At 38.2% G+C, this 11,568-nt stretch overlaps 1 protein-coding gene across 2 annotated transcripts; it reads left to right on the plus strand.

The window, feature by feature from the left end:
• The first annotated feature begins 543 nt into the window (after positions 1-543).
• zgc:136930 (uncharacterized protein LOC563946 homolog) lies at positions 544-7,234 on the plus strand. 2 transcript variants are annotated; one of them, XM_042718509.1, is made up of 9 exons: positions 544-1,209; positions 1,360-1,420; positions 1,538-1,633; positions 1,885-2,064; positions 2,157-2,282; positions 2,940-3,160; positions 5,650-5,687; positions 6,903-6,935; positions 7,086-7,234. In XM_042718509.1, the coding sequence occupies exons 1-9, from the start codon at positions 593-595 to the stop codon at positions 7,127-7,129; spliced, it is 1,416 nt and encodes a 471-aa protein (XP_042574443.1). In that variant the 5' UTR covers positions 544-592; the 3' UTR covers positions 7,130-7,234. The 2 variants fall into 2 exon arrangements, with proteins under 2 accessions (XP_042574443.1, XP_042574442.1); XM_042718508.1 differs by lacking the exon at positions 7,086-7,234 and having other exon boundaries at positions 6,655-6,932.
• Positions 7,235-11,568: the final 4,334 nt, after the last annotated feature.

Below are 11,568 nucleotides of genomic sequence, written 5' to 3' on the forward strand. Positions count from 1 at the left end.
CTGACATGGTTTCTAGAGAGCAAAAGGTTTTTGTGAAAAAGGGAAGACTTTAATATAAAGTCTGTAAAATATACTGTTAAAAGGATTTGATGATCACCAGTCTAGTGAATTTACGTTATTGTTTTCATCATTCAGATTGTATTTCAGCTTTAATGTACGTTTTTTTTTTTAAACAGAGCAGCTGATATTTACCATAGCGACATGTTTGGTGACGCTACGTGTGCAGAAAGTCTTAGTTTTCAGAATTACATCTTTAGTAATTTAGTAAGGTAAATGTGTATGACACATTTGAAAAAAAGGGGTGATATTCATCATTCAGATTTTTCTGAAATGCAGCGTTTAGATTGAAGACCGATCCTAGTAGGAAAATGTGCCTGCAGGTCAGAATATTTTGACATTTAACAGACAACCGACGCCATACCTCTCCAGTGAGACAAGTTGCAGCTTATTCTTTCTCTGTGGAGTGTCTCTTTCTGCACTGCCCTCCCTCCCTTAAGTGTATTTAAACAGCAATCATTAGTCTCTCGTCCTGCCTGCACTCTCTGCTCGATTCAGACTCTGATTCTTCAGTGCTCATCCATAGCTGTTCACCATGGCTTTGTCCATTTCCTTGGCCTCTTCCAGGATGTCTGGGGGATATGGAGGGTTTGGTGCAAGTGGTGGAGCAAGACTGGGTCTGGGGCTCGGGGGTGGTGCTGGGCTGGGTGGAGGACTAGGCTTTGGAGCTGGTGGAGGTCTCGGCCTTGGCCTTGGTGGTGGTGCAGGAGCTGGTGCAGTATTGGCACTGGGTGGTGGTGGCGGTGGTGCACTGGTTGCCAGTCCTGCATTCACAATGGGTCGCGCCATTGCTGCAGGAGGACTCGGTGGAAGCGCTGCGTTCGCCGCCGGACAAGCATCAGGTGCTGCTGTGGCCCCGATACTTTCCAGAGCGGCTGAGAAGCACACGCTGTCTGGACTGAATGGCCGCTTTTCCACGTACATGGCCAAAGTGCGGGCGCTACAGCAGGAGAACGCAGCTCTAGAGGCCAAGCTGTCCCAGCTGACTGGGGGGACAGATGTGTCCCAAGAGTCATCTGTGACTGCCACGGTGGAGTATGAGGCCCAGCTGAATGAATATCGCAGCACATTGGAAACTCTCACCATCGACACTGTTAAACTGGAGATTGAGCTGGACAATGTTCGTGGAACTGCTCATGAACTGAAGGCTAAGTGAGTGTTTCCTTTTTTAATGACATTAGAGCATTTTATATTATGATACAATAAAAAAGCTTTTTTTTTATTGTATCATAAAAAAAGCTTTAAAAAATGTTATTTAAACATTTAAAATATTGTCAATAATAAAATGTTTATTTTCTCTAAGCTTGACTTTGAACAAGGAGTGAAGTTTCAGCTTGAGTCTGACATTGCTGCCATGAAAAAGGTGAGAAGGATGACATTCAGTCACACAATGTATATCGAAACTGATCTGTTATTGACTTAAAATTTCATTTGTTGTTTGTAGACAACTAAAACTCTAATGTCTGTATCCCCTTTTTAGGACATAGAATTGGCCTCTGACCTAAGAATTGATTTGGATGCCAAATACTCCAGCCTGAAAAATGAACTGGACTTTGTCAACCAAACACAAGAGGAGGTACAAATTAAAGATTTGTGTTGACTAAAATCTGAAATGCATTTTAATGTAAATATTTAAAAAATCTAATCTATTCATATATATACAGTGTCACACAACAGAGTTATAAAAGTCACTTTTGATCAATTTAATGCATCCTTGCTGAATAAAAGTATTATTTAAACAAAACAAAACAGTAGTCTATGAATAAAATGTATTGTATTGTATATACTTAATATGGCATACTAATTTGTTGTATCTGTTCACTGTAGGAACTGTCATCTTTGCAATCTAAACTGGGCACAACAACAATGGACACTTCAGTCTCAATGATTGAAGTAGACACTGGGAAGTCCTTTGACATCTCTGCAGCTCTCAACAAGATACGAATGGAATATGAGAAATCTGTGCAGCAACACAGAGAGGAGGCTGAGGCGTATTACAAACTCAAGGTCTGCACACAGGAAGTGCTCGCATTGTCTAAGTGTTTGATAATTTTGCCATTCTAACTAATAGATCTTATTCTATCTACTTTTGAATCTAGATGGATGAGATTCAGACGGCCAATGCCAAAAACACAGAGGCCGTGTCATCAACTAAATCTGAGATCACAGCAGCCAGGAAAGAGATGCAGACACTAAATTTAGAGCTTCAAGGGCTTGTGGCTGCAGTAAGTATTTGACTTTTTAAAAGATGCGCTTTGAGATATAAAAGATGTGTGACGCTGGTCAAAGCCAGACACTTTTGACAGAGAGTGTAGAGTGTAGTTTAATCAAGGTATTTTTAGCGGTGTTCAGATGGTAAAAGTGCTCAACAGTAGCAGTTCCCTTGAGAGACAGTGTTCATCAGCAGTGTGAAATGCTTCACTGCAGGTTTTCACCATATATAATAAACATCTCTTGAATAAATCACAGCTGTCTGAGACAGGAAGTCAGATGACATAGGAAGTGGTTTATTGATCTCAGCCGTTTCATATTGGCTGCAAAAGCCCCAGTGCCACAAGAGAAGCTGAGCTGCTGCAAAAGAAGCAATTTCCCAGACAACTCAAGCGTTTCAAGAGTTTTCTGACATCATTTACAATAAATTCAGTGTCTGAAAACAAGAGATATCAAAATGCTGAAGAATAAGGTGGAGTTTTTTGGCAGTTTTTTGAAGCTGTATGGTAAAATTGTAAAATAATGAAACAATTCTATACAAAGTTAAAAACATTAGTCTTTAAAACACAGCATACCCTGACCCCCATCTGTGGAGAATATTTGTTTTGGAGTCCAAAAGGAGAAAAACAATGCGTTGTTATAGGTCAGGAGATTGTTGTTTATGTTTTTAGAACATGACTCTGGAGCAGAGTTTAGCAGAGGCCCAGGCCCAGTCCAGTGTGGGTGTTGCTGAATACCAGGCACAGATCGCTAGCCTCACATCAGCCATAGAGGTGGCTAAAGCAGACCTCCACAAACAGATCCTGGCCTATCAAGAGCTCCTGGACATCAAACTCGCCCTGGACGTTGAGATCTCCACCTACAGAAAATTGCTGGAAGGAGATGACTTCAAGTAACTATGTCATAATCATATGGGTAGTTCACGTATAACATGATTAATTCAACACCAGGAATTTAGGTTAAAATATACATAAACTTACAATACAAGGGAAAGTGTCTATTTTAGGTCAGTTCCAAGTTCCAATTGGTTAGATTTTTTTGGAAATGAAAGGGATTTCTATATTTTATCCATTCAACATCCCAACAAAGTGATCCGAGTTGTGCACAGACGCGGGTGGCTAGAATGGATGAAGCAAAAACCAGAAGCTAATAATAAAAAAAATAAATTCTACCTATTAGATTGTGTTTTATTAAAGGGGTCATATGACGTTGCTAAAAAGAACATTATGTTGTGTATTTGGTGTAATGCAATGTGTTTATGCAGTTTATGTTTCAAAAAACACATATTATTTTCCACATAATGTACACTATTGTTGCTCCTCTATGCCCCGCCTTTCTGAAACACGTAGATTTTTCCAAAGCTTATCGTTCTGAAACGCAAGGTGTGCTCTGATTGGCCAGCTATCCAGTGCATTGGCTGAATACCTCAAGAGTGTGACGGAAATGTTACTCCCTTTACCACACCATTATTACTTTTGTCTCGTCGTGCCGGGACACAGCATCACAGTATGGTAAGGGGCATAACATTACCGTCACACGCTTAAGGAATTCGGTCAATCACAATGCTCTGGATAGCTGGCCAATCAGCGTACACTTCACCTTTCAGAACGATGAGTTTTGTAAAAATCGACGTGTTTCAGAAAGGCGGGGCATAGAGGAGCAACAATAATGTACATTATTTGGAAAATAATGTGTGTTTTTTTTAACCTTAAACTGCATAAACACATTGCATTAACATAATGTTCTTTTTAGCAACGTCATATGACCCCTTTAAGACTTCTCTCTATTCCTTAGTAAAAGTTTGTCTCAGCAGCTTTGTGAATAGGATTTAAGAGAAACGCTTAGCTAAAAACTTTTACTGCTATTTAGGAGTACTCTTAGTGGTAAGATAAAATGTTTTGTGAATACGGGCCCAGATCGTGAAAGCAGACTGCTTCAGGTAAATTATTTAGGATGAACCGTGTTTTTTGCCGAAAATCTAAACATCTTTAACAGATAACAGAATAACACACAATAGACCCATACGTTATGTGAAAACGGTAGCCTTTTCATAATCTACCACGCTTTCGCAAGCACGCACACAGTAATCCAAATAGGCCTACATGCAAGATATGCAAAAATACATAAGTTAATATTAAGTGACGTATATTTAAGGAACACTGTTATCTGATTTTGCTGTATTTCGTTAATGAATATATTTCTGTCAGGACCACTGTCGTCAAAGATAACTTATAATTAGCATTCATTTTAGGCTGGGGGTATGGTTCAGTTCTGGGCAACAGATTGCCTAGATAGGAGCAGGGAGAGCATACCCCCCTTGGGTAAACAGAACAGAACCAAAATTATTGATTAATGATAGCAGATATCATTACTGTTCTAAGTGATTATTTTATATATCAGCATAATTCAGTGGTCTGACTCAAGAAGAAATATCCAATGCCATGTCCTGACTGGACGAGAGGAGGAGTTGGGGATGGAGGTGGGTGATTAGCTCTTGAGCAAAGCAATAGCTGCTGAATAATGACTAAAAGGACCTTATAAAGGGAATTATGATTGGCGTCATATTTCTGTAGGTAGACATGGATCAGCTGAGTGCCAGCTGAGGCGAGTGTGATTAACGTGACCTGCCAGAACTAACGCTACGCTCGATTTCAACACAAATTCACAGCTGAGCTGCTGCGCTTCTCCATGCAAACACAGCAGGTGTTTCGTTTATGAATGAATCTCCGTTTTTGAATTAATCTAGTGAGTCAATGATTCAATGACACATTCATAAAGACAGTCGCTTGCTTCATTCCTGAATGAATCAGCTGTTTAAATTAATCGAATTAACGATTCAGTGACAAAGACAGTGACTTGCCACCACCTACTGGCAGTTTTAGTTTCATTTTTAAAGTATCATTCAGTTAAAATAATTCAATGTTTTCAAGGTTAGTTTTTGTAATTTTTCAGAAGATGCTCCTAACTTTTTTTTATTAAATACAAAGGGTCATTAACAATGCTTACATTATCACATGTGCAGATCCTACACAATGTTAAATAAGATTAATGTTATTATAGATTATAAAGGTTTTTATACATTTACATTTGATGCATCTGTAAGGCCATCTAAGAAGGGGTTGTCACCCCCAAAAAGCTAGAGTTCCCCCAGTGAATTATGGCCATTTCCACCACTGATGTTTCCATGTAGTAGTTTATTATTATAGTTTACAATTACTTTCATAAATAAATGGGAAAGTATTACCCTAACACACTTATAAAACTGTTATAAAACTATTATACAGTTCGGGGTGATACATATAAAGGGATTGTCTTTAGATTTGTGCTGTTCGCTGCAATTTTGTTTTTAATTTTTTTCATTATTACTTTTGTGACTTTCAGGGTGCCTGAGTTTACAGAGTCATCCTACACTTTTTCAGGTGAGAGCTGCTTTTGTAGGTTTCAATGTCTCTGACTGAATGGAAACCAAAAGCTTGTGCCAGTTTAACATACTGAAAAAAAAACAAAGCAGTGATGGTATCAAAAGCATTAGGGACAGTCATCAGGGAGTTTCCTGACTGCTTTGGAAAGCTTTTGTGGTCAGACGGTTGTATCTTATTGAGTGTTTTCTTGGTTACTGTTAATCACAAAACAGGTGTAATTATGAGCATACATTGCATGTCTTCAAACCAACAGAATGTGTCTGCTAGTACAGCTATGAGTTTGAATTTTTTATCACATAGAGGACAGAAAGATCTCCCTGCTATCTGAGATAATAGAGGACCAAAGTTTCAGTATTCTGTCACCATTTACACAGCCTCATGTCATTCACCACCCCAATCGCGTTCTTTTCTTCTGTGGAATAGACAAAGACAATTTTGAGTTCAAGTTTTAAAATTTGCATTATTATTATTCACTGATAATCACTGTGGCCAGAATCAGATTATGGATTTAGTGAGAATCAGATCAGTATGATTTGTTAATGTAACGTAAACAGGTTTGTGAAATGGATACGCAGCCCCAGTCCTCATTCACTTTCATTATATTGAAGAGATTGGTCAAGATACGCTTTAAAATTCACTTTTGTGTTCCATGGAAGGAAGGTCATGTGGATTTTTATCTGTTCGATTAAATACACTCCACAACTACGTAATTTGGCATGGACGTGACAGCAGTTGATCATTCTGTTTTCCCTTTTTTACACATGATGAAGTGACGCAGTTGTTGACATCTGGATTTTGCTAGTTCAGCTAAAGTGGAAATCGGTGGTTTTTATGGGAAAAACAGCGTGTTATCCATTACATTTGGATGAAATACAAATAGCACCATGATGTATTATAGTTTGGATTATAGGCTTTCCTATTGAATAGTAAAGTCCGGGGGCATCTGCGCTTTTCCATCCTGTAGGGAGGGCCCTGCCCCACACCAGCACCCCCCAGGACTCCCCCCATAACCCTGCCCCAAAGGACAAACAAACTAGATACATCCTGACAGGCAAGTTTCACTCTAACATGCAAGGCCAGTGTAGGACAGAAACTGCTTCAGGTTTATGAATGTTATGCATTTGACAGATTATTATTAGTGCTCATCCATTGTCTTTTTCTCTTTCTGTTTATTACTGTCTCTCTTTTCATTGCCCTTTTTTCTATCAACAGCTGGGCAAATAAAGGTCAAAGAAATTATTACAGGTAAATACGCAATCATTTCAACCATTTGATTTGAAGTGAAATTCTGTTTGTGGAGTTTTTGAAATGCCCTTGCAATCGCCATGTGACTTTGTTGTTTTCATTAGTCATGAACAATGCCAGCATATGACTTCCCTCATTTTTCCTACACAGAGACATCAGTCATCTCCGATGCAGATGATACTGAGTCCTCTTGAATGCTGGGATGCATTCAGTCAGTGCATCCTTGATGAATGCAGACCCCCAGCCGAAATGTGATGAGCCCCATCCTTGTTTCTCCAATAAAGCTGCATTTTGGATGACATCTTGTTTAATTTTTCTCAATATACAATGCTAAGGCATTCTGTATCAGTTTACTGCAAAAATAGGCCTTGTTTGCATAAAACAAATCATATAATTTTGGTATTAGCACAGAAAAACTCAAAATTAATGCCACATTCCTCATTGGAGTCATCTGAATGAATGAAACTGAACTTATCAGACTTTTCAACACTACATATAAGAGATAGGACTGTTTAAGATTAAGATTTACTAGAATGAATAGAAGTTTTAATTGTATGAGAGATTACAGTTGAGGTGGTGAACGCATTTGATTTTTTACTTGTTGGGTCTATTAGTTCCCTAAAGGGACATAGTTATGGTAAAAATTCTTTCTTTAAAATTTCTAAAGCTCTTTCTTTTAACTTAGAAACTTTAGTTAAGCATGTTTGTGTAGCACACATTTACATAACAATACAGCGTAGTGCATAAATGCAAATACAGCGTAGTGCAAAAATGGCCCTTAAAAGGACCGGGTATACCAAAAAAAAAAAAAAATTATGTTGTTTGCTCACTCTTTAGTTGTTCCAAACCAGTATGATTTTCTTTCTTATTCTGAACACAAAAGAAGATATTTATAAGATAGAACAGTTGACAGTAGCCACTGACTTCCATAGCATGGGAAAAAACATTATGGAAGTTAATGGCTACTGTCAACAATCTTCTTCTGTGTTCAGCAAAAGCAAGGAACTCATACAGGTTTGGGACAAGTGGAATTTTCATTTTTGGGTGAACTATCCTCACAAACTTCTATCTTGTAATGTTTGGTCGTTTTGCTTGTGCTTGTTGGATGAAGTAGCTCTTTACCTCAATGATGCTATTGAAAATGTAGTTAAGTAAGTAGTGCTAATTTAGTTACTCCGCAACAACCACCAGAAGTAGTGAAAGTGACGTGACATACAGACAAGTATAGTGACCCATACTCAGAATTCGTGCTTTGCAGTTAACTCATCCATATGCACACACACAGCAGTGAACACACACACCATGAACACACACCCGAAGCAGTGGGCAGCCATTTATGCTGCGGTGCCCGGGGAGCAGTTGGGGGTTCGGTGCCTTGCTCAAGGACACCTCAGTCATGGTATTGCCGGCCCGAGACTCGAACCCACAACCTTAGGGTTAAGAGCCAAACTCTCTAATCACTAGGCCACGACTTCCCCAAAATATGTGACCTTTGTGTGCTTTTAGTTGGTTCTGTATTTTATAGTAATATACACTGTTAGTAATTTTTATAGTAATATACAATGATGATATAAACTCCTTCAGATGTCTTTTATAGCTGCTGTCAGACAGTTGTTGTTTGAAGATTTAATGTTTGCTCTATCGAGAAAATTGAGGAAGTCACACTTTGTGAAATCACGCATGTCATTTGTTTTTCTTCTTTTTTTAATTTTTCACTTTACCACTGTGTTGCCACATGGCTCATGACACTGTTCAAAACATCATGTGACTTATAATGGAAGCGTTGGCACTCAAACAAACAAACCCCAAACAGTTCAAGCTTACTGTAGATCAAAGAGTTAGAAAAACAAAAAGAGTGGGTGACTAAAACTAACCAAGCATGGCAGGTACAGACAAGGAGCTGGCTAACAACCTAAAATCTTTCTTTCGTCACTGCATATGTCAAATAATAGTATTAAAATGCAATTTTGCGTTTCTGCAAAGTATAACTTAGTCGTGAATTAATAAACCCTCCAAACTTAAACAACATTCATAAAGGGGTGTGTGATTATAAGTGCTTTGTTCCTCTATATTGCCTTGTGGTCTTAGAATGTCGTGCAAATGCTCACCGCAGAATGTTCTCAGTAGTACAAGGTACTAAATGACAAATGTTTGTCCTCATCTCACGTTGCCAAAACCGTTACTAGAGATGCCATTTTGTCATGCAAACTGACATACCAGGAGGGACACCACCTAAATCAAACGGATTTTCGCATCAGTTTGCACTGATTTAAAGCAAGATGTGGATTGCATCAGCTTCTATTGACACTTAAACAATGCCTGAATCGGTGATTGATCGTTTCAGGTTAGTCAAATAACCTACAGATAAGGAATCTGTAAAAGTTAGCTCTTTTTAGAAGTGTTTAACGCTGAAAGGAAGCAGTCTAACATGAATCACATGCTATCTCCTCAACGGTTTTTCAAGTTTAACCAATCAGGGCTCAAACCACAGTTTGAGGAAGGCCTAAAAACTCAGATAAAGAGATATGTTTGCGTGCATGTGTTTCGTTTGACCTGGTCACTGAAAACTGAAAAAAAAAGAGGAACATTTAGTGGTTGGGTTGCGTATAGGACACCTATAGAGGCCACTGGGTTTAATTATAGACATGTAGAGAACATCAGCACCCTTTACTTTTTGTTGCATACACCTTGTTTCCATTTTTCCAACCTTTACCTATTCATGTGAATCAATACATCCTAAAAATTATCGCATAAAAGGGCAGTTTTTACCAACACCAGTCTTATCAAATCATGACTGGAAATGAGTGATAAGACGAATTTAGCAATCAGTATTGCATTCTAAATGGCAGCAACAGATCCAAGATAACCTAAAGCTTCATGAAAATGTCTTGAGCCTGACCTTTACGAAAGCACAACCTAAAACTATGTTGTGTATCTATGCTAGGCTTGACAGTTGTTTATTGCAACTTGCACTCTTTTATATTTCATATTTAATTATTCAAGGGGGAATGTGCTGTACTGTGTCTGACATGAGAAAGAGGAAATGTGTCCTTTAACACAGGATATGGCATAATAGTGCACATAAAAATAAGTGAAGTATATGTCTGGTGAGACAATATTAATGATAAACAGGATGTCTGGGGCACGAAGGTTCACACTTGAGCAAGGAACTAAACGCGCAATGATAACGTGTAAAAAAAAATCTGCTTTAAAGATATCATCTACTAATGTTGTTTGTAATGTTTCTAAATGTAAATTACAATTAGTGAAAGTTAATCACGCTAAAACTTCAAGCGTTATTCATAGCCAGGGTCAAAAGTTTGCATGAATCATCTTTGTTGCACAAAAATATTGTCAAAAGTTGTGCATGTTGAGCTGTGCATGTCATTGCTCAATTTCGTCAGTTAACGTATGGTCAGAGTTTTACTTGCGCTACAAGAACTGGATCCTGTCATGTCACTGCCAATGTGACTGACCACAGTGACAAACAAACCTTTGAAAAAGGGAAGATAAGGATAGTTACAGGTGCTTCCTTGTTTTTTGTATTTCTTAATTAAGAGAGATGAAAACAAGAGTTCAGTATAGCGAACTAAAAATCTAATAAAACTAAAATGAATTCAGATGTAATTTTAAATGAATTTAGATGTATAACAGTGAACAGGAGAGACAGTATACATAAGGCATGCATAAGACATTCACTCTGCATACACAATCTCTCACGTCAGAAAACGCGTCCTCTTGTGAGCGTTTGCAGGCGGCCAGGCGCATGAGGCGGCTTCTTCTTCTTCTTGCTTTATGGTGGATCGCAGACTTATAAGTGAATTTAATTATTATTTTTTTTTTTTTTTTTTTTATTGGTTTATCTACAATCTCAATTAGGAGTATCAAAGGTCCATTTGAGAGATAGGTGGTGGTAATGCACTTATAAGTCTGCTATCCGCCATAAAGCAAGCAAGAAGAAGAAGATGCCTCACGCTCCTGGCCACCTGCTGCTTAGAACGCTCACAGGAGGATGCGCTCAGGAGAGTTCTAACAGTTCGGACATTGCGTGAATCAGAGGTAAAAAGCGATATAAATACTTTTCAGTTTCTTGCACAGACCGATCGTTTTGTGTCTTTACACATCAATGTATCGTCACGAGCCTTAGGGTTTAATTTGGTTTTGTTTGTGTATGTTTTTTTTAGTTTTATTGTATGTTTTAGCCATGATTCCCATCCACTTACATTATAAGACTGATAGACTGCAACAGTTTGAGCTAAAAATCTTGGTTTGTGTTCTACTGAAGAAACAAAGTCACCTACATCTTGGATGCCCTGGGGGTAAGCAGATAAACATCACATTTTTATTTTTGGGTGAACTATCCCTTTAAGGTGCTGGTGGAGGAGCTACTTAACTTCTTTTTCTTTTCCTTTCTTTTTTTGAGTAGCACATTTTATTCGTGGGAGTACAATTATGTATCACCACAGATAAAGCTGCATGATGATATGATACTGAGGAGTGTTTTGACACAGGTGTGTGAACAAGTGCATTACATCTAAAACTCAGTAATTATGATTTTAAGGAACTTCCAAACATAAATTAAAAACAATATAGTTCCCTCTTTTATGTTGTGCTATGAATAAAAAGGGCTCGT

The sequence above is a fragment of the Cyprinus carpio genome, chromosome B2 (genome assembly GCF_018340385.1).
Source record: "Cyprinus carpio isolate SPL01 chromosome B2, ASM1834038v1, whole genome shotgun sequence".
Taxonomy (NCBI): Eukaryota; Metazoa; Chordata; class Actinopteri; order Cypriniformes; family Cyprinidae; genus Cyprinus; species Cyprinus carpio.